The 27,354-nt window shown below is 40.0% G+C and overlaps 5 protein-coding genes across 5 annotated transcripts; 3 read left to right on the top strand and 2 right to left on the bottom strand.

Moving 5' to 3' along the window:
- Positions 1-52: 52 nt before the first annotated feature.
- Positions 53-2,799, bottom strand: LOC145493746 (ATP synthase F(0) complex subunit g, mitochondrial-like). Its single transcript, XM_081473203.1, has 2 exons — positions 2,652-2,799; positions 53-452 (listed from the first exon to the last, which is right to left on the bottom strand). The coding sequence occupies exons 1-2, from the start codon at positions 2,734-2,736 to the stop codon at positions 193-195; spliced, it is 345 nt and encodes a 114-aa protein (XP_081329329.1). The 5' UTR covers positions 2,737-2,799; the 3' UTR covers positions 53-192.
- On the top strand, positions 2,797-9,779 carry LOC145493745 (rRNA 2'-O-methyltransferase fibrillarin-like). Its single transcript, XM_081473202.1, has 10 exons — positions 2,797-2,855; positions 2,937-2,990; positions 3,925-4,020; positions 4,458-4,520; positions 5,125-5,219; positions 5,779-5,955; positions 6,507-6,639; positions 7,485-7,597; positions 8,050-8,195; positions 9,234-9,779. The coding sequence occupies exons 1-10, from the start codon at positions 2,843-2,845 to the stop codon at positions 9,259-9,261; spliced, it is 918 nt and encodes a 305-aa protein (XP_081329328.1). The 5' UTR covers positions 2,797-2,842; the 3' UTR covers positions 9,262-9,779.
- Positions 9,780-9,988: 209 nt separating this feature from the next.
- Positions 9,989-17,401, top strand: LOC145493742 (uncharacterized). Its single transcript, XM_081473199.1, has one exon. The coding sequence runs from the start codon at positions 12,386-12,388 to the stop codon at positions 15,056-15,058; it is 2,673 nt and encodes an 890-aa protein (XP_081329325.1). The 5' UTR covers positions 9,989-12,385; the 3' UTR covers positions 15,059-17,401.
- A 48-nt stretch (positions 17,402-17,449) lies between these two features.
- On the bottom strand, positions 17,450-20,430 carry LOC145493743 (uncharacterized). The gene has a single exon (XM_081473200.1). It carries the CDS (start codon positions 19,792-19,794, stop codon positions 17,467-17,469), a length of 2,328 nt encoding a protein of 775 aa, XP_081329326.1. The 5' UTR covers positions 19,795-20,430; the 3' UTR covers positions 17,450-17,466.
- A 1,296-nt stretch (positions 20,431-21,726) lies between these two features.
- On the top strand, positions 21,727-26,898 carry LOC145493499 (uncharacterized). The gene is made up of 4 exons (XM_081472983.1): positions 21,727-21,843; positions 23,455-24,095; positions 25,261-25,455; positions 26,653-26,898. Exons 1-4 carry the CDS (start codon positions 21,779-21,781, stop codon positions 26,763-26,765), a joined length of 1,014 nt encoding a protein of 337 aa, XP_081329109.1. The 5' UTR covers positions 21,727-21,778; the 3' UTR covers positions 26,766-26,898.
- The last annotated feature ends 456 nt before the right edge of the window (positions 26,899-27,354 follow it).

The following is a 27,354-nucleotide window of genomic DNA, read 5'->3' as shown; positions in this document are numbered from 1 at the left end:
AACACATTTTTAGTCAACTGAGGCAAGCAAGAAAACAAAAGACTACTGCAACCAATGACAAACCAGTTCCTTTATTTACCTGGTCAGGAGACCAGGAAACCAAATCCAATTTTTTTCTATACAAACATCAAAAGGCTTTGCGACACACTCAGTTAAGAAATATTGAAACAATCAGTACATCTTGAAAGTTCTTCAAACATTGTAACCAATCAAACTTCTTCTCCCTATGACCTCTCCAACATAAAACCAGAAAGCAATCTCCACAGCAACCAGCGTATTCACTGTAGCTTCCTTCACTGTGATATCAAGGAACTTGCCCTTGAGGGCTGCCTCTTTCAGACCAATGAAACTCTTCTTGATGGCTGGCCACTCTGACAGCTTTGGTGGAAGCATTTCAACTTTGGCATTGTTCCAGAAAGTCACAACATGTGGCTGGACTTTCTTGGCGGCACCTGGGATGAAAAGAGTTTTCAATCCTACATATAGCAACTGCTTTTCAAATTGCTGAGCTATAGGCAGGGCTTGTAAAAAACTTGAATTCCAGCCTGCAAATTTTAGCAACTCTCAAATTTTGCTTGCCTGGGGTAAGATTTAGTTTATTTTTGTTTTTATTTAGTTGGCAAATGGCTTGCCTGGGCTCTTGCCCATGGGTGAGAATGAAAAATTACTTGCCTGGCAAGAAAATCTACTTGTCCTGGACGAATGGACGGCACTTTTTTCGAGCCCTGTATCACACGTTTTTGGTGTATGGAAAGTACAGTCAAACCTCTGCATATATACAGACAACAAACAAAGGGCCAGAGAAAGATGTCTGCATTATGGAGGTGTCTGTATATAGAGGCAGCCAGAGATTATATGATCTCTGGTCAACCAAGTGAAATGGCTGTAACATATCTACAGTATGTGTCTGTACTGTGTACATGTAGATATCTGTAAGGAGAGATTCAATTGGATACCAATGCAGTGTTTCAGCCAGAAAATTTTTCTTGAGGGCCAAAGTGGCCCCAGAAGATCTTTTTTTTAGGGGCCAATTTTTTAGGAAAGGGACCAATAAATTGAAAGCTACGGAAGGAAAAATGCATCAGGGTACCAAGGAAAGTAAAACAGTTTATTATAAACTAGGATAAAATTTAATAGTGAGTGCTTTTTGAAGTGTTTCTACTCAATAAATTTCTTTCGAATCAGATGCTAGTATGATCCGTGCATTACAAGAGAACAGTCCTTAGGCATACATAACGTAGTCAATGATCAAGGGTTTGCAATGCATTATAGGTCGATTTCAAACTTGGAAGTTTTCCGATGTGAGATAATCAATACAGCAGAACAAAAGGATAGAGTGACTTGTTTTCTTATGTTGAATGTTTTAGAAGCAAAGATCTTTCAATATGATTTTCTAGAAGGACATAATGTGTGACATAATAACCGGATTGATCGTCAACACATAGAAATGTAGTCACCATTATGGTGACTAAACCAGAATTTTTGCTGAATTTTGGTCGCCAAGGATGAAGTGTTAGTTACATTGGTGACCGTATCTGTCGCAATTTCAAGCCCTGGGATGGCTTTTAAAATAATACACCGGGTTAAGCCTGTATTTTTGTAAAAGGAAAGGGCCAAATTGGCCCTTTCTTCATTTTTCTGGGGGCTATCTCTGATTGCAATGCGGTATTCCCGCAATGACGCACTCTGGCGGAAACACTCCCAATGCAATATTTGACTATAATGGATGGTCTGTAAGGCTCCCAGATGCAGAGAGTAAAGCATACTGTTACTACCTAAGTGCCATGGAGGGGACTGGGGGTCAGAAACTGGGAGAAATAAGTGCAGGAAGGCTACAGAAGGCAGATCAGGAAATGATGGAAGACAGGATTCCTAAGATGGAAAAGTGTAGAGAAAAGCAAAATTTTCAATAACTAGATAATCAGAATCAGAAGGAAGGTTAAGAGAAGTAGGTAAGTAGGAACATCTGACCACACTGCACCAGCCCCCTCCCCCTTCCCTCCACTCACCAGACAACCTGTTTCAGATGCTTTTGAAAGTATACAGTTTTATGAAAATGCTGACTTTTTTTCTGACTTGTAGCAACACTCACAAGTACTTACACAAACTCGAAATTTTAGAAAATGAACAGAAGACTTTGATCATCAGACAAATACTGGTCAAATATTGGTTTTAAACAACTGTTTTTCTGATGAGGTGATTTTGATTATTAGTTTCAAAAAGGAAAAAAAATGCTCAATCCAGCTACATGTAAATCAGAAGCAACAATCCCGTGTAATAACAATATTCCACACTGACTGCCTTAAAACCATAACAAATATAAGAAATATTAAGTTGAAATTCAAGGCAGCGAAATCAAACTTACGGCAGAGTGCTTCTTTTTCAGATTACATATATTTGCCTCTCTAGATAACTAATCTTTTTCTTTCTGAAAAGATTTTAATGCCTAGTTACCTGTTGCATTAAGACACTACTTAAGATTTCACGGGAAAGGCAGTCATAATCGAGTGTTAGTAGTGAGTGGGATATTTGATGTCAACATGCATTTCATCATCACCAAAGTTCATCCTACTTCCAAAGCCTGACACAAAAACAGAGGTGGACGTTGTAAACACACTATAAAACTAATAAATAGTACTACATTCTCTTACCAAGCGCTTGAAACGAAACTCTAGTAGCCAAACGAGGCGTTGCAGTCACAATCTTCTGCCCAAAATTCACCAACTTCTGCGCCATTTTGGATCTTCACCGGCAAAGAGTACCCAAGGTGCAGTGCAAACTCGGTCATGCGCAGTAGTGTAGTGTACACCACGTGCGTTAGTTGTGTTACTGAAAGTTTACGATGGGAAGACCAGGTAAATTTTCTTCTCTTCTTTGGTTTTTTTTATTGCAATTTGTCTGCGATTAAATTTATTTGAGTAAATCAACGTTTTCAGGTTTTTCTCCGCGTGGCGGCCGAGGAGGAGGCGGTAGAGGAGGAGGAGGTCGAGGTTTGTAAACGTCACAAAATTAATATACCTTGCTGCTTTTACTTGTTTACTGCACGTTGCAGTAATTAAGCTTATATATCCGATCTCGATTCTCAATTTTCAGCCTCATCCACGACATTATAAATGATAATATCACTCTTATGATCCTTAGTTTGGATGTACAAGCGATGAAAACTTAGATATTGCACGTTACAGTAGACAATAAGCTAACAAAGACCTCGTTTATGACTGTCTTTACAACTTCATGAAGCTTGTAAAGTCGACTCATAAATCTTCAGTCTGTTGTCGTTAATTTGGAAAAGAACTTGAGCTGTTGATTAGATGCAAACAGAACTGTGAGCACCTAAGCTCACTCTAGCATCAGCGGTCAGGTGGTACGAAAAGTTATCTTCCAGGTTGACATAATGCCTGATTATGGATAAACTCTGTACCTGATAGGCTATGTAGGCACGGGGGGGGGAGGGGGAGGGGGGTGGTCTGAGTATCCCACAGCCTGTTAATCTGTGGCCTACATAACCCATATCCCATCAATTCCAATTGCAAAACTAACAATTTCCTACACCCTATGCTGTTTTATCTGAACTTAAATCCCATATCTCATTAATTTTCTTCTCCCCCCCCCCCTCCCTTTAATATCCTGTATACCGTTACTTTTTTGCTGAACATGTCCCATATCACAAAAACCCACTGACGTCATTGTCTACATCATGCGTGTTGTGCGACCTCATTCATCTGTTTTTATACCCTTGCCAGGAAGAAATATAATCATGAACTCTACAAATGATTCTACCTGTCCTTTCGGGAGGCGACAAAATCCTCAATTTTTCGCTTGGCCTTGCTTTGTAAGGAATTTTGTAAATATTATGTGTATAAGGGAATCAGTGATATCTAAATATGTACATTAATATCATGTTACTAACTGTAAACCACTCAGGAGGTTTTGGAGGCCGTGGTGGCGGTAGAGGTGGTGGAGGAGGAAGAGGAGGATTTCGAGGTGGTGGACGTGGAGGAGGAAGAGGAGGAGGCAGAGGTCAGATATCATTGTTATTTCATTCTCGACACCATATTAAAAGCCTTGATAGTCCTTATAGCAAGGACATGTCCATTATGTATGGTATTCTCTCCACGGTAGCTATTCTCCGACACTGAAAGTGTGGAGAGGTAATCATTTTTAACAAAACTTGTTTGAATGTCTTTGTTTTAAAATTCAATCTGCTTCAGTATACATGTACTGTTCACAACACACTCCCACTATAATGCAGATAAAGGTAATTTTTGTAACTCAGGTGAAGATACTGCTATTATTTTCGTATTCAGACTTGGTGAAACCCTCTGTGTTTAGTGTATTCAAGTCACACTAGGGAAATAAAGAGGCTTCTCACTGTTAAAGTATTACAGTATGCTGTAGATGTCATTATACATTGTTATAAGAATATTACATTTTTGTATTATGTGTTTTGTGTTCAGGGGGTGGACGGGGTGGTTTTAAAGGTGGAGCAAAAGTAACCATAGAGCCGCATAGACACGAAGGTAAGTCACTAACTGAAAGTGCCACAACTAGTATTATAATTTTACTGATTGGTGATACTTTAATTTGCTTTGCTGAAATATTTCTGGTGCACTCAGTCCACCTTTTTCTAAATTTTGAAGAAAGTGGTCAGAAACCAACAAAAATTTAGTGAAACATTAAGCAAGGGGTTACAATGTCATCTATGCATAAAGGATAATTATAATAATTGTTATTTTGCAATAATTAGTAGACTGTAGCTACTCACATGGTAAAAATTTTCACATACACTGTACATACATGTACATGTATTTCTTCAACATCTACCTGTATGGTAGATACCTTGATGGACTCCCTGTTTTGATTACATAACCTAGAAAAAGCAACCAGTAAACATTTACATCTGTGTACATAAAATTATGTTATCTCATTGCAATCCATACGTTGATAACAGATTGGTCCAGACTTTGCAAAACAAAGTGCTAAAATGGTCCACTCGCTATTTCAATTTTGCCCGTTTTTTCTCAAACACTCGACCAATAACATCTGTTTCCCTATTTTCATAATATTTTGGTTAATTTCAGTCAAGTCACCATTATTTAAGTCAAGGAAAATTACTTTTTGTAGGCGTATTCATTGCACGTGGAAAGGAAGATGCATTGGTGACAAAGAACATTGTTCCTGGAGAGTCTGTATATGGTGAAAAAAGAATATCAGTCGATGTAAGTTGTCCCATAATTTTGTTTTCCTGTGTTTGTTCAACAATGATTAAGTTTATGAGAGCTTTATTTTCCTCCAGTAAAAGTGTTACATGAACATGTAGGTTAAGTCTGCATATGAATCAAGTGGCCCATCAGGCCAGAGCTTATCCTGGTTTCTGTAGCATGAAGTGACTAAGAGTATTTCTACTCCTCCCACTTGTAGGCATGCTTGCCCATCGCAGGGTTACCCCTAGCAGTAAATTCGCCAGTACCCATTTATACACCTGGATGGAGAGAGGCACTGTGAGAGCAAAGTGTCTTGCAACACAGTGTCCCCAGCCAGGGCTCGAACCTGGACCGTTCAATCCAGAGAAAATTACGCACTCTTAAGACTCTAGCTCCCCTCCCCCTTCCCCCTTGCAGCTGAAGTTCAAATCTGGGCTGCTTCATATGAAGCTTTATGGTGATTTTCTTTTTTCTTGTCACCTTTCTATTTGACTTTGTATTGGTGTTTTAAGAAGAAATTAGTCATCATTCTCTAAAAAACACATCCATGTTGTTGTTGTTGTTTTTTTTTAAGGGTGTAGCAGAAGGTGACAAGATTGAATACAGAGTGTGGAATCCTTTTCGATCCAAGCTTGCTGCGGCAATTCTTGGAGGAATTGACAAGATTCACATGATCCCTGGTTCTAAAGTGTTATACCTTGGTGCTGCATCAGGCACAACAGTGTCTCATGTTTCTGATATTGTTGGACCAGTAAGTGCGATCAGGCTTTCTAAGGCACATCACAGGCTTGAGCCAAGCCTTTCAAATTCATTTTCTCTTCAGGGTGTCAAGGGCTGCTGTGGCCTTGCTGACCTGATGTGGTAAAGGGGTTTTTATTAAGGTTTTCAGCTTGAAGGCAATCAATTTTCACAGGCAGGAGAACCTTTCTGAACTGAACTTTATTGTTAGAAAAACTTTCCTCCAGGTGGTTAAACCAGGCAGGCAAAATCATCCTCACAGCTGTTCAATTTTTCTGGTGCACCTGGTCCGTAGCTTAATGAAACCTCTTATGCTATGTGGTGTACATCTTGTTTGCCCACTTATTTGATTTAATACATTATGTAACCACCATTACAATTTTCCGTTGTTTATCCGTTTCGTTTGCATGTGGCAATTACTAGTGATTTTTTGTGACACCATAACCAAATTAAAATGACTTTGAAAAGCAGAGAGTTTGTTTTTTACACTCCTTTGTGTAGCTTTACTTGCTCAAATATTTTAAATCGATTACCTTTTTTGTTGTATTTTTTCTTACACTATAGGATGGTCTTGTGTATGCAGTTGAATTTTCACACAGATCTGGACGTGATCTCATTAATGTAGCTAAAAAAAGAACTAATGTCATCCCAATCATTGAAGATGCCAGGCATCCTCACAAATATAGAATGCTTGTTGGTGAGTCTTGTTCTTAAGACTTCTGCTTTAATCGACTGTGTATTCAAATCATTTGCATTGAGTACATGTAGTATTAATTAATGTGCAATAAGATACATGTACAAACCTGTGGTAGTTTCATCAGTGCTGCATAAGCTTGGGATGTGAAGGTACAGTGAAAGTTACCTTTATTCGTGACCCCTGCAGATAATTATATGCTAGTTATGTAATGCCTTTGAGTGGTATACCATGAAATTTCCTACTTGTTGCTTGTATTTTCTTGGTATACACAACAACAACAACAATGCTTTTAATTTACTTTAGACACTTACTACACATTTGCAAAGAAAATTACAATAACTTAGGGAAAAGATAGGTGCTTTAAGTCGAGCCAGGGGGATAAATGAAGCTTGCGGTTTCCGAGTTATCCCCCTGCCTTTTACATGCAGAACAAAATAAGACCAAGGGAATGAAAGAGACAAGTACATTAAGTGCAAACACAGGGAGACAGACCAAACTATATGAGCAGTGGATATTTGAAGGAATTGAATGTTCAAAATGTTAGTTACTTCATGCTATTTTCAAATGCCATAGAAAATGTCTTGCACTAGACTCTATCAGTGTCTATTTGCTCAGATAGTGCAGTTGTTAGTATTTAGGGATTAGGCTATCCTCTTTACACCAGTCATGTCTTATATCCCTTTCGAGTGGGTATAACTTGTGTGTACATTCTGTGCAAAAGTTGCTCTTTAACAAATTCCTTATGGTAAATGGCAGATACACTGTGAAGTATAACAAGTATGGAAATGCATGTACATCACTTAGTATAAAAATGGGGTAATCTCTCAATATATATTTTCTTTCAGGAATGGTAGATACTATTTTTGCAGATGTCGCTCAGCCTGATCAGGCTCGTATTGTAGCTATTAATGCTCACAACTTCCTCAAAAATGGAGGACATTTTGTCATTTCAATAAAGGTATGTGTGAGGAACTGTATGCTTCGTGCACTGTACGAAGGTTGGACTGATCATGGCTTGGCATGATCAAAAGAAATTACAGATAACTTTCTGTGTAAGGTTTTGTTTGTGAGTGTTAGGACTTTTGAAGGTGATCAGACTGTTGCATAATTTCCAAGGATGTGAGAGATTTCTCAAAGCTATTCTGTAGAGTTTTTCATGGCCAGTCTGACGTGCATGTTTCATAAAATATCATTATTAGTATCCCTGCCAGGAGGCTCATCAGAGACCTCTCGGTGTTGCCAACTGATGTCTTTAAACTTTTTGTATAGTGAGATGTTACTCTCCCATATAGACCTTACTGTGTTTAGAATGGACCAAAGACAGCCTATTTCCTAAAGGGCTTTGCATTAGCTGCGGGCCTTCTGGTCCAAAACTCTCACAGGATCTCACATTTTTTAACCTGTTGTTAGGCAAATTGTATCGATTCGACAGCAGAGCCTGCTGCAGTATTTGCAGGAGAAGTGAAAAAGATGCAGGCTGAGAAAATGAAACCTCAGGAACAGTTAACATTGGAGCCATACGAGAGAGATCACGCTGTGGTGGTTGGAATTTACAGGTACGATTAATATTTACTGTAGTTGGCTTGGAGAATATTATTACAACAATATTTTGTTGATCAGGATCTAAAGATCAAACTCTGATAATTAAGACAGTGTTGCTGAAGCACTGGGAGTTTGCAAAAATCTTAGTATTCGGTTTATTCATACATATGCAGTGTATATCTCTTACATGGAAGTACTGTTTCTCAAACAGCATTACTCATATTAAACCAGACAATGCTTGATATGCCCTAAAATCCCATGTTACAGTCCCCCCCCCCCCCCCTGGTTATAAGCCCTTCTATTTGCTAACAAAGATATTCCGAATATGCATCAACATTTTTAATCAAAAGTTATAAGTCTAATATGGTAACAGTGCAAGAGCTCTAAAAGTAATGGTTTGTTAGCTTTAATACATTTCTCAGATACGTTTTATCTTGTTCCAAAATATATTTTTTTTATTCTGCTCATATCCCCCCCCCAGATATAATTCCCCCCCCCCCCTCATTTACAAGCCCACCTAAAACCCCTTATGAAGTTATATAAGCCCAGGACTTTAACATGGGATTTTACTGTTCACTAAAGCATCCCTTTCTTCTTCTTATATGCAAGACTGATTGTAACCTCTGCAATGGTCTTAAACAATTAAGAGCAGTTTTCAACTGAGTGTGGTAAAACCAAAACCAAAGTTATCACTCCTACCAATCACAGAGGATGCAAACAATCCATTGAACCAATCAAAACCCGCAGAAATGTGCACTAGTGAGTCATGATTGCTTGTGGTTTTACTTCTGACTGGATGTAAAAATGACACAAATTTTTAAGACAATCATGTTAAGTGTTAGTGATGCTAAACCAATTACTTTCCTGACATTCAAATGAAAACTACCCTAAGTTAACAAAGGAAATGTTAAACTGTTTTAGAAATTATATAAAATGGAAGCAGCTTAGACTACCATGTGAGGAGCACATTGCATTTCACTTAGCTAGCACTGATTAGTACATGTTTCTTTTATAATAAATGAAGTTTTTTTTTATGTTTTGTTTTTTTGCAGACCTCCACCGAAGAAAGACAAACAGTAGCATTGTAGGATTTTATTGTAACTTATCTCACATTTTGAAATGAAAGTCATTGATTTATCTATTTCTTAGAAATCAAACAAACCTTGCATCTGTGCCAAGTAAATTCAAGGAAGCAGTTTCTTGTAACATGATTGGCAGTGTATAGGTTTAAGCCTATCTGATGCATGGTGTTTTATATGTTATTGTAAGTTATGCCTTACTTGAACATCACACAGTACAGGACATCTTGGTTTGTTTTTTTCACATGTGCATAATCTAAGCTCAAATCTGTTATCAACCTGCAAGCAAACATGCTTCATCGAGTGAATGTTGTGTTTTATTTACTGTAGTACCCACACAAAGTTTCAGAATATGTAATTTTTACAAGAAATCTGCATTTATATTGAATGACTGTGTGGAAAAATTCTGTCTGGAGGATTTGTGCAAGAAACGAACAAAAATCTTACTGTCCATAACTAGTACATTGTACTTTTAAGAATAACTAGAGTGAGTTGTATTAAAAAAAAATTATATACATACACTGTAGTTATATTTTTTGTGCTATAGTAAATGTACAGTTATATTTCAAAACTTGGAATATGATGATTTTATCATTTGTCTTCTTAATAAAATGTAAGGTGTCCAGTAATGAACTGCTAGCATGGTTTTTTGGATAAATATTAGAAATTATAGGACTGTAGAGAAATGAACTTGGAGGGCAACCAAGGTCTCTCATGTTCGCGCCCCCAGCCGCTCTGGTGAATTTAGGATGCCAGAGAAAATAATTTGTAGGTTTTTGATTATATTTAGATGTCCCCAATTGGTAGAGGGGTGTTTCCCCATCGGCTAAATATTTTGACACGTGAATAAAGTTTATGTATGTATTAAAAGACGGGATGTAGGATAAAAATATTTTGGCAGCCTTGGGATTTGCTTATTATTTTGCAGACGGGATGCGAGATTTTTAAAATTGACGGCGGGGTGTAGGATGAAGAACAGTAACTCACATGTTACACACGTTACGCGGAGAACTGCGACACTAACCAGGCGGGATCAGGATAAACATTCTGAGAGAAGCGGGATGGTGGAATTGAAAAAAACCTATGTTGGACCCTCTTTACATAAACTTCTGGTGACAGTTCTTTCTTGAACTTATTTTGGTATTTAAACCGCCCTGTTCTGCCCTTTTTTTCCAAGGACTTATGCGTCCAATGGCGCGATGAGGACTGATGATTCTGCCCTTTTGATTTTTGGGGGTCAGAATTTTGGCTGGTCACGCATTCCTAGGACGTGACGAGCCAACGCACGTACGCATGGTAAAGCTACAATAGTCGCTGTAAGGCCGAAAGGAAATGTCTTGTCGAGAACAAAAAGTAGCGTTGCCCCGATGTTTGAATTTTGATCTTTTTTAACGTGCAAAACTACTTCAAAAAAAAAAATTAAAATAACAGTAGAGACAGGAAGAATATGCCGAAACCCGAGTGATGATAAACGTGCGGTCAAATCCAGACGTGACGACGTTTCCTGACATCTTCCACAACACAAACTGGCATGACCTCCCGAACGTCTTCCACGTAACATCCCAATGCTTCCTTCCGGGCTATGTAAATGGGATCACGCCACAAACCAAGGCGGTTTAGAATGGTATAAAAGGACTTATAGTACCCCTTCCGCTTCATGTGTTTCGTCATTCTAGGCTGACCAAACGCTCTCAAACGGGACGGCAGGGTTTCACTAAAGAGAACACATGGGGACGAACGACAATAGACGCACATTTCATGCGTGACAGATGCGTGTGCTTCATTGATGTTCGGAGGATTTTGTGTCTGTCTGGTCTCGATCTCTTGTCTAACGACCTCGCGCTGCAGCTCGACACATTTTGCTGGTGTATTGTCCACGGCTTCGTTTTCTTCGGAAACTGTCAAAGAAAGCAAGATTATATCGATGCGTGAGAACATAACCTGTGTCGAACTCAGTGGTAAAGCGCTACTAAAGGACATCGTTAGAGAACGTTGCAAATGGCGGGTAAAATTATGTTTCAGCAAACTAAACATGCCAAGAAAGAATTTCGTTGTTAGAAGAAAAAGGCATACAAGTTAGATTAAAAAGTCTGGCCCAAAATATCGTGCAGAAATATTTATCCACTGCTTTGCAAACGGGGGCAATGAATATTTATGCTTCACGCTCTGACAGTATTCTACAATACCCACTGAAAGCGGACTTGAGATTACAAATAGAACAATTATCCGCATAGCCATTGCGAATAGTGGTACAATATCAGTTTATAATCCTGTTGTAAATATGATTCCTTGAAAAGTAAACTAACCTGGCGTTTATTTTTTCTTTCGTGGTTTCTCTACACGAACGATCTCCCCGTTGTTCACGGTAAGCCAACCGGTGAGCTCATCGATTAAAGATTCATCCAATAAAATAGTAATCTGAGAAGTACTACTTGGTGTTAGATAAAGATATTTCATTTTTATGGCAAGTAAAGACAGCAAAGACACTTTAATTCACTTACAGCTTACCTTTCGTCTATTCAAATCGCCCGCTATTTTGAATTTGAAGGGAAGACTTCCTTTTATTATATGGCTAGCTCCGTGAGCGGGCAAGATGAATCAAATCCTGTAAATCATTGCGAAATAAGTAGCTAAAAGTTTTTGGTTAGGAGAGGGTAACGACTTTGTCATTTTCACTGTCAGTTCGCGTGATACTTCGCACGTACGTAGTTTGATACGTGACTGTCTGGACGCATCTTTCGTCACGAAACCAAAGCATTTTTTTTCTTTTATGAGTAACATAGAAAACCTGTAAACTATTGAGAAATGAGAAGTAAGCAGCTAAGGGTTTCTTTGGAAGGAAGAGGGTAACGACTTAGGTAAGGTACGTTCTCCAGCTCCACTGTCTTTAAAATATGTAACAACTCGCGTGATGTTTCGATCGCACGTGTGTGGCTGCATGCGTGACGGTATGGACGCCTCTTACGTCATGAAACTGTCACAGCATGTAAAAGCCGTTGCAGTGTGCGTCATTACAGTCCAGGAAAATAAAACCATTCATGCTGTTACTCGACATTTTTGATATCGTCACTCGCTGAGCACATCTGGTTGGAACAAAGACCTTTCAACAGAAATCAAGCGTCAACATGGCATCAAATCTCCTCTTTTGGTTTGTACTAATTAGCACATGGCTCGTATTTACAAGTTCTTGGAGTTTATGCCCGAGGATTTTTTTCCAAAACATCAACGAAAAAACTACGCCGTACAAAATGATCGAAGGGGTCTATACAAGAACGAAGGACTTCTACAATAACTTTCCTGTGTATCAAAGAGAGAACGTTCATAACCTGGGACTCTATTACTATCCGGACAAGAATGGTGACAAACTTTTAACTTTTGGAAACGATCGCGGTGATGGTTTCTTTCACCATTATGGCCTGGCTGCTAGACTTAACAGGGATCCCACGTCATGGCTGCTTTCTTCCTTAGACAAGAATAATGTATTTGGTGGACTTGTCGAGGAATGGATATACTACAACCTTCGCAATAAAACAAATTACGTTGTGCCTGTAGATGCTTCCTCTCCTGTGATCAAAGCTGTGTGTGTGGACAAGGACTTCAGAGAATGTAACTCGGACAGAGTCTACTTGAACCAGCGCCTCCACGATACAAGTGGGACCATTTGGAATGATCCCACAACAGACTATTTCTATCGCATGGAGGGCTCGTTTCGCGATCTTCGTCCTATCTATAAGCACAGCGCTATACCGTCGTTTTACCTGCTGTATGTGGACGGCTACTGGGTAGTGACTAGCTCGTATAGACGGGCAAACTCTGAAAACGCCATGCTGAGAGTTAAAGATTTCGCACTGAGGCCTGAATACATCACGAAGACTTGGTGGCAATGGTCGCATGGATGGCGTGACATGCGTAGTCTCAGAGTTTTGTGTCGGGGCGTGACTTCGATGGCTAACATCTGTCCGTCAAAGCCATGTGGTAGCAATAGCACTTGCGTTTACACTTCCGGTAACGAAACGCTCTGTCTCTGCCGTTCCGGATACACAGGAGTTAAATGCTCGGTCAACAAACAGTGCCCAGCTCGATATCAAAAACCTGATACGGAGCTCAACTTTGAAAACCTGGGAAATCGCCCCGGGGATCTTGGCATGACTTTCTGCAGTGAGTCGTATCCATCTTTGAGGTATTACCTCTGTGTGGATGGCATTTACACTTCACACTGGAGAGGACAAGGATCATCGATCTGTACAAGAAAGGAACCGAGTATCACTGTTACCGCACCTTCACAACTTGTGTTTTTATTTCTGCAAACTACAGGCACGCCCCAGGCTATGCCTAACTTCAAGGACTACCTTTTTGTATTCCCACTCGCCATCGTTCTGCAAGTTTTTCTCCCGGTCGCTTTCATAATCTTTGCTGTCTGCAAGAGGAGGAGCCAGGAAATCAGAGATTACCGCGCGAGGGTGGAACATCACCGTCAGGTTGGCCATGAGCTGGGCAGACTGCCGAGAGTTACTGCAACAGGCGGTCAAGGGGGGCCCAACCAAGGCGATCAACAGTCACAGCAGGCCGGTCAGGAATACCTCGGCCTCCACAGATCCAAAGATGTCAATGTAAGCCGGATTATTTCCATGGACATGTACTTCTCATTCTACCTATGGCTTGTCTTCCTCATCGGTTGCGATGCGTCGCACTGCACCATGTACGGTGAGGTCTTCAACATGTTGAGAATCATGGCTATTGTGATGCTTTGTGTCTCTCCTGCGTTCGTCCTGCTAGAGAGTTTCTTCTGCCATGAACTGGACTACCTCAAAAACATCATAGAAGACGAATCCGCTTCAGAGTACATAGAAAGAATGCGCGAAGTGCCACCGAAAATTGACATTGTCGTCGAGTGCTTTCATTTCGAAACAGACACGCGAATTGTGCACTACAGAGACGCCAGTGGAAACAGACATTCCCGCACGGAGCCCTTGTACCTCGACAGGAAAATAGTGACCTTTGTGGACCATGAAGAGTTCTCTTTTGGTTCATGGATTGACGTTTCCAGGAGGGAAATATCTGCACTGACAGACGCAACTCTAACCCGGTTCGAGATCGACTCGAGTATTCAATTCGGCGACCAGGAAACCGCGAACGCTTACAACTGGCAAGTAGCAGAAATGGTGCGGCGAAATCTTCATCGAGACGTCTTAATAGACCATGTACAGCACTCGACGAAAGAAATTCCAGGGTTAAAGAAGCGCGTCTCCGCGTTCAAAGACTTGACGGTGAAGCCGTTCTGGATGCGCCCGCTGTTCTTCTGGATTGCCACCCTGTTGGGCATGACTTGGCCCTACCGTTGGCTATTCAGGGCCAAGACAGCCAAGAAACTGTTCGTCTTAAAGAAAATGGTGTACAAAAGCACAACGCCATCAAGGGACGTGGATCTCCACGCAGCTGGTGAAACATCGTCTGTCGTGAATTCCAGAGGTACAGACAACACTTGCACAGATTACACAATGTCGGTGATAAAAAATATTTTTGGCGCTGCTAACTCACTTCACAACCAAAATGCCGCAGCCTTGTCAGGCTTGTCTCTTCCTTTTCCAGCGGAACTACACCCGAATGTGCCTCTGTCATCGATTTTTGCGATGATGAATAACCCATCCCCGGGCAGCAGTGCGCCATATTCACCTTTCAGTACTTATGCCGGGCCTGTGTTTCCTCCTTATACTGCAGCATACGTGCCAAGGGTACCCCCGCCATCGTACGAGGCATCTCAGGGTAGCCTTGATCCGGAGCCAAGCAAAGAACAATGAAAACAGAAGACGAAAATTTGAGACTCGGTCTTCGCGCAGTAAAGCGTTTCTGATGACCCTAGTAACAGCTGCAAAGGATACTTATAAGGGATAGGTTAAAATTTAAAACTGTAGAGGATAACTACATTCAGCAAGCAATAGAACATCACTCGTAAGGGGTAGACCATTTTGAGAAATAGGTATCCGGCTAACATACTTGTATCAAAAAAAAAAATTCATGCATGCAACCACTAGCACTGCCGCGAAAAAAGATTTCACGCACTTTCAGTGAGCCGAAAAATGCATGATATACGGAGGGGGAAAAAAATTATATACATACCCACATCCCGAGTTAAAAAATTCCTAGTCCATGAAAGGGTGAAAAAAATTAATACCAAAACCAAATCAGCTAGCCCCTCCCCCCTCAAAAGTTAAATGGTCCACCCCTAAGGAAATGTTACGTCGTGAAAATTAACTTATCATGGCTGAAGTAAATCAAGAAAGGAGGATTAGGATATGGCTTCAAATGAGAAACTATGTTCTCAAACTCATTAACAATTCATCATATATCTGATCTTAATTAGCATAGGCTTTTACGATTTTAACTCTCCATTTTCTCCTTGATTTTAGTTTCGATTGAGAAGATATATCAAACACGAAAGACAGTGTTTGACCACATTTCCAAACACCTCGAAGTTCGTCAAAATGATACTCCGCTGCGCGTCGTATTTTCAACTCTCTTCTCGGTGTTTGGAAATGTGGTCAAACACAACCTTTGTGTTCCACATTTTACATTGCGTGTTGATTTATAATTTGAGTACTACTGCCCTTAGAACCACTTTGACAATCAAAACCAATCGCACGATGCAGAGCGGGACACAGGATTTCAAGAAATTCCCTTTGAAATGTTAGATTTTAATGCATCTAATCAGCTGGACGGTTTAGTTCTTTGTCAAAGTGGTCCAGATTATAGCAGTCTTAACTTCAATTCAGGTTGTTAAACCAGGCAAAATTAGTCATGAATGAAAAATAGACAGACTTATTAAATTAAGATATTGCCTTTGCATTGCATTGCTTCCAAGCAACAGAACATTTCTTGCTACAATTCACTTTTTGTTCATTAGATACCAGGCAGGTCCAAAAAGTAGAGATTGAGCCGATCTCGTCTCCAGGGCTACTCGATTGTCGTTGTGGCTAACGGAAAGAGGACTCTGGGAAGTTTGGGAACGAGAATGAAATGGGGCGCAAGTTAAGTTGTAGGATGCGCGAGCAGAAAAATACGTGCGAGGATAAATAACGCGTGAATTAACAAATCGAATTTGGTTTAGCGTGGTCTGTATTGTTATCGACAACGATACGCGTCATCACAGTGGTCAAAATGTTGTGGACTCAAGAGAGCCGAGTGAGTCCACAACAAATTTTGACCACTGTGATGACGCGTATCGTTGTCAATAACAGTACAGACCAGGCTAAACCACGTTTCGATTTGTTTTTTTACCACAATATCAACGTCAAAGAAAATGCTTTTTTCAGAGAGCGAGCTGAAAAAGGCATCGCGTGACATATTGACGTGAGCAGCGTTGTCTGGTCTCTTATCGACAACGACAAATTAGCCAATCAGATTGCGAGATTAGTAGCAATTGTGGTAAAAGCGTTTTCCCTCAGGCTCGCGGGTAGTCTTGGTTATCAGAAACTCTAGTGTACGTTCCACTTGCTCCTGGCTGCTATGCTAACAGACCAGAGAAGCCATGAAAAGGAAAAAGATCTGAATGATTTAATCAATAACAACAACAACCAACCATTTATTTCCAAAAAACTAAACAAATAGATAAATAGAGATTATGGAATAAGTACCGGTAATACAGGAAATAACTGAGTAACTTGATAAGGCTCAAATAAGACTATTCAGAAAGGTGAATACTAAATAGTCACATAAATTTAGTAACTTCATTAAGCTTGTAAAATACAAGGCAGGAAAAAAAAATATAATTAAATAAGTAAATATATTGAGCATGTTCCCTTTTCGTGCTTTTCATTCGTTCCCACAGACATTTGTTCTTTTGCTACACTTTCGTTCGTTTTAATCAATCCATTTTTCTCGTTTCGTTAATTCTTTCCTTCTATTCTTTGTTTCATCTTAAACACTGTCGGTCGTTCATTTCTTCAACTAGCTTCTTTGTTTGATTTTAAAAATACGTTCTATGAAAAAGAAACTACACCAGAAGAATTTAAAGCAGTGTTAAAAAATATACCGATTTCTTGAATGTAAAAAGTCCTTTTCAGTTCTTTTAAAAATTTCAAAAGCCGCTGTCATTAGCTACCGATTACTAAAAGTACTAAAATGTCTATTACATTATTTTTAACTTGACTGAGTTTTGCTTGGCTGTAACAAATAACGAATTGCGTTCAACAGCGAGGTCAGTTAATAATTAAACTGCCAGATAATTTCTGTTGTTGTGCTGATTATTTATCAAAGACTGGGTCGCATCATCAATGTGCTGACCGCTTTGCATGGCGGGAACTTGCGGGGTTCCATTTTGACCAAAACCGGTTGCTGCGTCTGGATAGGCCTGCGGCAATCCGGGATTACAGAAGACCTTTTTCTTCAGGGTGTATTCAGCCGAGCTTGTTTGAGAGATGAAGAGCCATCTGTAGAGCCAGGAGAACTGAAGAAAAGTGGCAAACCAAAAGAACTGTTCGTTCATCCAAAAGGGTACTGCATTCGTATTGGGACACAAGACAACGTATGGCTGGTGATTTGGTACACTGTCCTTACGCGAAAACTCGTAAAAGCGATTCAAGTGACTTGTTTTCTGAATCAAAGCCAACTTTTGAGTTTCAAATGATGGTACAGCCTCTCCCTCAAGTGTGATATCTATATTAATTGAAAGTCTGACAAGCCCGCTACCACCGCTGGCCTCACGATTGGATTCATCGACCCACGATGAGTAAAGAAATGGCTGACGCACGGTCTTCTTTCCGACTTTTTTCCACTCGTCTGTTGATCCTTCGTAATCCCTACGCCCTGTAATGGGATCCGTCCTGTACACTGCTTGGCGGTAGTGTTTCCAGTCATACCACTCTATCACCATCTCAATCACAGGGGCAGCCATCTGGAGGGATCTGATGTATTCCCAAGAGACCAGATTATGCAAAGCCTCTCTCTCGCGGGAAAAGAAAGCTTCTATTATAACAAACGTTGCGCAGACTCCGCACATTGCAACAGCCCAGTAAAAGAGAGAGGATCCAGAATTTCCTTCATCTTTGGACAAATAGACAAATACAGCACACAGCCATACCCAAAACGTGAAGTTAAAGAAGGCGGAGAATACCTGTACCATTAGCTTGTAACGTCCTTGAGTTGCATTGTCTACAGACGCCAAACGTTCAGGAGTTCCTATTTGAGTAGTTCTACAACCATGGACAAGTTTAGCTATTATTATACCCAACCAAATAAAAACTGGGCAAATAATGTGACAAGCAAAGAAAGCAATGACGAAAATCATAAATGTTTCTGACTTATCGGAGGGCTCTTCACCAACGGGAACTTGGTTTTGCGAGGGGTTCTCCGGGGGGTGTGGTTGAGGGTCAGGAGTGACCGGTGGTGGATTGATGGTGGCTGGTCCTGGGACACGACAAGATGCCTCTGATTCAAGTATCCAAGACTTACTTCCACTGTTTTGCTCGCAAACGTAAAACTCCACAGGTGAAGATCTGTAACCTGCCAAGCAGAACGAAGTCGCAATGTCACCCGGACGTTTTCCAGCGTGGACGACACTGATGGAAGAAGCTGGGACTCCTGGGTCGGAACACCCATCTTTATTTTCACACCGCGGTCCGTATGTATAATCTTGACAAAGGCAGACTGTCTCGTTGCCAGAAGTATAAATACAGGTACCCCGTCTATTACAAGAATCACTGCCACGACATTCGTTTTCTCCGTTGGCGAATCCTCGACATTTGATTCTCAATCCACTCTCCGTAGTCCATTCCGTTCCACTCCAAACTTGCCAGTAATTTGTCACGTACTCTGGTCTGACTGCGAAGTCTTCCACGCGAAGTATATCATTAGTTGAATCAGAATAACTATTACCCACCCTCCAGTGACCATCCCGGTAGTACAAATACCAGTTTTGTCGGTTGTGTTTGAATACGGGTCGTATCGTTGAATAAACTCCCGGCACCGTTGCGAAATAGTCTGTTCGAGGATCATTCAGAACAGCAGTTCTACTTGCGGTGATAGTGTCATTCAAGTAAACTTTACCTGAATCGCAGCGGAAATATTCATCGTCGACACAAATGGCTTTGATGTAAGGTGGACCTTGAGCGGTTTTGAATGTATTGTCAAGCGGGGAGTAATATAACCAGTTCGTTATCACATCGCCAAATAAATCTTTCTTGTTTAGCGATTCAGATGACAGCCACATTTTTGGATCAAAATCGTCCGGTAGGCGTCCTACAAGGCCAAAGATCTCTGTTGTTTTAGGTCCAAACACTAAAAACTTCCCGTTCGTTCCTGGCGTCGTAACAACATCATAGTAGAAGAATAGACCTGAAGGTTTGTTAAGGTACACAGGAAAGCCATCTTTATCCGAGAACAAATCGTAGACTCCTTCAACTTGTACCAATGGATTAACGTTCTCATCGATGTTCTGGAAGAATATTTTGGAGCACATTTTCTTTTGGGCTACACTCGGCCCAATTGTTATCAAGATTAACGTTAGGCTGCATAGCGAATACAAATGAAGAGAGGTCATCTTGCTCAGAGCGCTGACTGCTGAAAGATTGCCTTTCAAATGGGAAGTAAAAGCGACGGAAGTTAGATTTCGCAATGTAAGATAGGTTGCGCTTCAACGACGTTTTAACGGAAGTAGTTACTGTCACGCAAGGAATAAAACGCCTACTTTTCTCGGCTTCAACTCAAAAGAAACGACAAAATCATTGCTGTTATTGGTTTTTTTGTTCGTTTTTCTCAAGAGTGAACAAGAAATTCAAAATCCCTCACATGAAATGAAATGAAATTTTATAACATGAGAAAACGAAGTGTACTGTATTTGAAAACGTGGCGGTAGGGCGCGGTGCACGTGGACGAAACCAAAATTGGGATTGCGTCAAATGTTTCTATTTATAGTGTGTGACTTGTCGTAATCATAGATTGCCGGGGTGGAAGCTGGGCAATTATTTCTCTTTCTTTCAGCGTCAGGTCGTGCATGAGATAGTTTTCGATTTGTTCTATATGTTTCTTTTGCGTGACTACCTTTGCATGATTTTTCCAGGAATTTTCTTTTCTTGGTGACTGCTCAACTCTATCAAAAATAGAATGGGTCACCCATTAGATATCTTACAATAACTGCAGAAATTGTGAACGAATTGACGTCCGTTTTTCACGCGTATGTCCTGTTATTGATCATGAATTTCGTAATAACATTGTCAAAGGTTTCTGTGGATCTACTCCCCCAGACAACTTTGACGATGTTATGACGAAATTCATGATCAATAACAAGACAGACGCATGAAAACTGATCTCAACTTGTTCAAGCGCGTAAACTCTACTCATGTCTACTCTCTTCTCGCCTGTCACACATTAGGCGTGCGTTCTGCGTCAATTTTTTACTTTCATTCAGCTGGTTTTTAATGTTACAGTATGGAATATTTCGTTTGGTGACCGAAATTTCGTCTGTTCGTAATCTGCATTGTAAATGGTTTGAACCCAGGAGTATCAGTAGTTCGTATAGTTTGATCGTCCGGGTGAGTGTAGTTCTGAAAAGAGCTGTTGTTGGTGACTGACGTTTCGACAACCTGACCGGAAGTCATCTTCAGAGTCAAGTGAAACTCTGAAGAAACTATGAAGAACTCTGAAGATGACTTCCGCTCAGGTTGTCGAAACGTCAGTCACCAACAACAGTTCTTTTCAGAACTACACTCACCCGGACGATCACACTATACGAACTAGTAATCTGCAATCTGTATTATTATTATTATTATTATTATTATTATTATTATTATTATTATTATTATTATTATCTGCATTGTTTGGCTTCAATATTCGACAGATTTCCCCCCTTTTTTTGTCGCTTCCTCGATCTATCAAACTGAAGAAGACTGCACAAATCACGAAAACAGGTGCTGAGAATATTTACCTGACCTGAACGGTTTTTATTGATAAACTGTTGAATGCTAATTGCCAGCAAATATTGCGCATACTTCTATATGGGACAGCAAAATTCCCGGAGTTTTGGACTGGGACCATCTCTTACTAAGCCAATAATGACGAAAAGACGAACCGTTTCACTAGGTAATGGTCAAATAACGGAGAGAGACTCCCCGCTGGAAGACTCTCATTTTAAAAGGACAAGGGTGCTCGGCCTACCTTTTAGGGGTAAAAAAGTAGTTTTGGTACCTCTCCGCGTGTTCAGCCTCAACAGGTCCACAGCGAGAGCTTTTGCGGTACCATTGAAGGTACGGAGCCGAAAAAAATCTGACACGAGATAATGTGCTGTTTTAGAATTGGTACCTCTAAGGGGTGAAAAACATTTTAAGCCAGTCCCATAAAACAGGATCTTGGCACCTCTAAGGGAATGTTTCCAAAATTTTCAACGAGCACCCCTGCTCCTATCATAGCCAGGACACACCATCACAGTTTACATGACGCGATATGAGATTGCCTGGTTACAAAGTCCAACGCAAGATCAACGTGCTGATTTGTTGTTGAAGAAAACTATTCTTTAGAACGTTTTCAAGATGACAGACGTAGCAGAAATCGAGGACCAAAGCCGAAGAAATGAACTCGAGGCAGAGATGTCACGGTAATGTTAATTTATTGTTTGTATAGAGCTCACAAAAGTGATCATCTGTCAAAGAGTCGAACTGCAATGATGTGAACGTAGCTTGAGACTTTTCAACTCTTTCACTGAGTTGTGAGCCCACAATACAGTGTTAATTTCTGATTCTGTCAGCTAGCTGCAATATTTCAACACGCTTTTGGGGGGTTTCGGGAAAAATTGTAATCAGTTCTCCCTTCTGAAGACTTGTCAGTTGGAAATTATCACCATAGCAAAATTCTCGAATCTGATTGGCTGTCAGTAACAAGACAGTGCACAATCATGTGTGTTATTATACATTGAACTCACTATCTCTTTTCTGATTGGCCAAAAGCATAGAGTGAATTTTTGAAATCAGCACCTGTGACATCATAACTGCAGATCATACAATAATCATGTCAAGGACACTCAAGGTCGTGGGTAATCATCATGTATGACCGCAGTGCATGATTTCTAAGGGTAATCATGTCAAGTTCGTACGCTTTGTGTTGCTTGCCATCAGTGAAGAAGCAAAAACATGACTTCCATTTTTTTTTTTTTTTTTTTCGTTCAGTGTATAATAAGACAATTATTAGATTCGGCTTTTGTGATATCCAGAATAATCAAGGTCTTGGTGAGGGTTATCAACCTCAGCCTTCGGCCTTGATTATTCTGGATATCACAAAAACCTCATCCAAGAATTGTTTATAACTGTACGGTGTGCATCATTTGTAATGTGCCATTACTGTAGACAGATTTCTTTTCTCATGCACCTTAATCAAAAGCAAACTTGGATTCATAGTCACGGTTATGGTTAATAAACGCTTAATGACTGGCCCCAAGGGAAACAGTGAGTTTTGTTTCCCTGAGACCTTCAATGTTGCCCAAGGCGAAGTTGAGGGGAACACTGCGGTCACGGGGAAACAAAACTCACTGTTTGCCATGGGGCTAGTCATTAAGGGTTTTGTTATACCTCCCAACTCAAATATAGGAAAAACTGCGAAAATGTTATTTGCTTCAAGCCGGCAGACACATCAAATTTGCCGCGGTTTCAAGGTGCATGACCTAACCACGTGCGAGTCGAAAGTTCAAGTTGTTGTTTCCCTTGGGAGTTAGTGAGTTTTGGTAGCCCTAGGGAGTTAGTGAGTTTTGATCCATGACACGTAGCATGTTCTCCTCCTATCGCAAAATGTATTTGAGTTGGGAGGTATAACAATAACTTTTGTTACACATGTTTGTCTTCATTTAATGGTGACAGGACCTCATGTTGTCCAATTCTGTCTGCAATAAAACTCTTGATTAAACAATTAGACTTCTGCTATGTGATCTTCCAATTTTGTTAATCTCTTGTTTGACCCAGTTGACCTGCCTTTGAGTCCACCAACATCTTATAAAATTATTTTTTTATGTCAAAGGCCTGCAACATTTTCCACCTTACGAGAAGCTGAAGTGCCAACTAATTCAGGCGGCATGCTTCTCATGCTCCACAGAAAAAAGCATAAGTTTTTTGACTTTTAAAATTTTGGTTCAGTGAGTTAACCATCAAATATGTAAGGCTTGGCAGATAGGAAGAGTAGCATTCAACCCATCCTAACGTACAACATTATTGCTTTTCAGGTTTGAACAAGAAATAGCAGAACATCCCATCTCAAGGCCAGTCATAGCAACTAACACATTTAACATGGCCTCAAAAGCAATTCAAAATGCTGTTGTAATACCAGACACTAAACCTGTACAAGACATTCGAACCAACAATCGTAATTTCACACCAAGACCTCAAGTCGTTCATCCGCGCCCGTTATTACAACCTCAACATTTACGACCTCCAGTTGTTCGAGGTACATTTAATCAAGTTCCACCACACATGCAGGGTCCAATCCAACAGTCTGTGCAAGCCCCACCAAATCAGTTACCCGCGCCTCCAATGCCAGCTAGAATGACCTTACCACATGGGATCCCTCCAATGGTCCCTCAGATGGTCCCTACCCCAGGAGCTCTTCCGGTTATGGCCCCTGTTGGTGTACCCATGGTTCCTGTGCCCATGCCTGTGGCATTACCTGGTATGCCTGTGGCAGGGCCTGTTGCTGCCACAGGTATGCCAAGGATGACACCTGAAGAACAGAAGGAATGGGAATCAACATATTCTCAACCTGGGACTGCAGAGGCAAAAGATAAAAAGAAACCTAAAGAAAAGAAGTTTGTGAGAGTTGCAGGCAGCACAGTCTGGGAGGATAACTCGTTAGCAGAATGGGAACAAGGTAAGCTACATCAGTTTTTTGACACCACAAGAATGCAATTTTCTTCTCCAATGAGGTCCAGTGTTGACCTGACAAGAGCCCACTTTGGATGGACAGTGTTTCCTTCATATGTTCACTCTTGTAAAGTCCATGTGTGAGCCTAGTCACAGGGTTCAAAGTAAATGCAAAGCAGTTAACCTGAATTTGCAGGCCTTTTTTGTCAAGTCTGTTTTTTAGCCCACTGAAGATGAAGTCAACAATGATGCTGACTTCAGTGACATTGCATCAAGATAAGCATGTAATGCAAAATTTGCATTCTATGCATCGCATTCAATATTTAAAGAGAAAATGAAATAGTTTCGCTTTCTGCTTGTTGTTTGCTCTGCAAAAATATCTGGGCACTAAAACAATCAATTGTGAATGGATTCTGATTGTTTTAAGTTTTCCATTGCCTAGCATGTGACCTATTTCTTCCCTGAACGGAAATGTTATTTTCTTACAAGAGACTGTAAAAGGTAAACATTTAATTGTGACCCACTGAACAAAGTGAATGGGGTCCATTTGGCTGGTTTGATTGAGGCCCACTAACCATTGGGCCACAACACCTCACAAAATTATACCTTGCATAGTGTAGTATTTTAGTGATCTGTTGCAAATATTTTTGTGTAACTGACTGGATGATCTTCCCTGGTCAAATTATCGGACCAGAGTAATTTTTTTAACTCTTTGTTGACACACCACACTGAGTGAATAAGTCACGCCAGACTAAACTTTCACCAAACAACATGCTAACTTTACTAGAAAGCTTCTTGTCCAAGAACAGATTGTTAAATGACTTTCTCCATGATAACCTGCCTGGCTAGAAAACAACAGAGGACTTTTTAGCCACAACATTGAATGAACTGCAGCTTACACCTGTAGACTGGTTGTTTTTTAGCCAGAGGGTTTTCAAGGCTGTGGTCTAAAAAAGATATTGAGGAGCCCAAATATATGTTCCTAACCATGAAATCCTGGATGCCCAGCACTTACGCTTACGTGAAAAAGTACATTTTTCTAGTTGCCCAAAGGCAAATGTTAGGCACTTCTAGAGCACAGCCCTGGTTTTATAGGAGAAACGTGATCTGTAAATACAACAACATTGGTATGTTATATGACCTTGCTCTTTGTTTTGTTTTTTCTTTTTCAGATGACTTTCGAGTGTTTTGTGGTGATCTTGGCAATGAAGTGACTGATGAGATTTTAACTAGAACATTCTCAAAATATCCATCTTTACTGAAGGCTAAAGTTGTTCGCGACAAAAAAACAAACAAGAGCAAAGGATATGGGTTTCTTAGTTTTAAGGATCCCAATGACTTTGTCAAAGCTATGAGAGAAATGAATGGTAAGCAGTGCCTCTGTGAAGTTTATGTTAAAGACTATATAAAATAATAGCCTCCATTTGACTTGGAAATATGCTCGAATGTTTGCCCGCAGACATTATCTGTTCTGAGAAGCAAACAGTTTTCTGAGAGCAAAGCTAAGGAAAACTGTGAGCTTTGAGGAACAGATAATGTCAAAGGGCAAATATACAAGCATATTTTTGCCCCAAATGGAGGCTATTGTGTTTATTGTCCTTCAAATATTTTTCACAACATGTGCGGTTTTGAAAATCAGGGAATATTACTCGGATATCCCCCAGTTTTTGTTGGGGAATATTCGGTCACGCCATGCATTTAGACCTATCGTGTGCGAGCAAAAATATTTGATGGATTATAAGTAATGTACTTGCAACAATACATAGTTGTTGTTGTTATTAATTTATATGAAACAGTGTTGTGAGGAAAGATTCAGAAGATGTAAAGGTGAGACTGTAAACCATTCATTGTCAAAAGTGTAGTACAATATGTCCCCAATAGGCCATATCAATTTTGTGTCCTTGGTATTGGACCTGGAGTCCCAAGGACGTTTAGCTAGGATTGTAGCTTGCAATAGAGGCTCATACAGGGGAATGTCATCAAAAGAGATCACTGTCGTGAACAGTTGACAAGACTCCCCATATTAGACTCAGTTGTAAGCTAGATCCAGTTCAATGCCAGGAATACGGATATGGTCTATTAGTACAGCAGTGCCAAACACTTCAACACTTGAATAGATTATGTGATTTTTATTTAGTACATATTTCTGTTTGGTTTTCTTATAAAAAATTAAATACACCTTACATGTATTCCATAGTTTTCAGATAATATGGGCAGATGTTTTATGTTGAGTTTTGTTGTAGTTTTCTGAACCCCTTGGGGGCAGGTAAAGAAATGTGGGAAATAAGCATGTAAGAAATAAGTGGTGTGTCAACAAGTTGTTACAGATCTGTTAAACTATGGAATGAGAAATTAAGCTCCCGTAAACAATGTTTCCTATTTTGTATATCCTGTGAACTCTATAGGTTAGATACTCTAAAAGTGGAATAGTGTTTGCTGAATGAGTATTGAAAGACTATTATATTCAATTTTCCAGTCGTCCAGTAGTAAAACATATTTCTCCTTTTCCTTCTATCTTTTTTGATTGGTGTCACAAAAAAAATATTGATTTTTCTCTTTTTCAGGTAAATATATTGGCAATCGACCAATCAAACTAAGGAAAAGCACTTGGAAAGATCGTAATATAGAAGTTGTCAAGAAAAAAGCGAAAGAAAAGAAGCGCTTGGGATATAGATAGCAGTTTGTTATTTCAGTGAATCCTTTAAAACTCTTACATTATTTCAACCCATCATGTAAATGTTTCAAGCAATTAAGTTTGCAGTGTAAGTAAGTTTATGTATGTATAATGTTATGTGAAATAAAGGTTTTTTCCAAGATATCTGTTAAGTATTAATAATGCAATAATTAATGCAATTATTGCATTTCCTGTCTTTACAGTGGAGTGAAATTTCATGGTTTATGAAAATGTCCAAATCTTACCTTATCTGTTTTCTTCCCTGTGCATTGTGCTTATTTTAGTTGCATTCTTAAAATAGTAATAGGTCTTTTACAACAATTGATGGTCTTGAGGTATTGTCATAATAAAAACAAGAATTAAACAGGATGTGGCGAGGAATTACAGTTATGAGGTTTAGAAATCAGGGTCCCAAATGATGAGTCTCTTGAGTCCAGGAACCCTGGATTCAACTATTACACTCTACCTTTCACTGGCTTTGCCTGAGGGGAGAAGTATTTCTGTGATTTGCGGAGGGTTCAATCTACTTTTCACTGGCTTCTCCCAAGGGGAGAAGTATTTCTGTGGTTGTCCTAGGGTTCAACCCCAGAGG

This window comes from Orbicella franksi, chromosome 7 (assembly GCF_964199315.1).
Source record: "Orbicella franksi chromosome 7, jaOrbFran1.1, whole genome shotgun sequence".
Classification (NCBI taxonomy): domain Eukaryota; kingdom Metazoa; phylum Cnidaria; class Anthozoa; order Scleractinia; family Merulinidae; genus Orbicella; species Orbicella franksi.
This window is presented reverse-complemented; position numbering and strand designations above follow the sequence as displayed.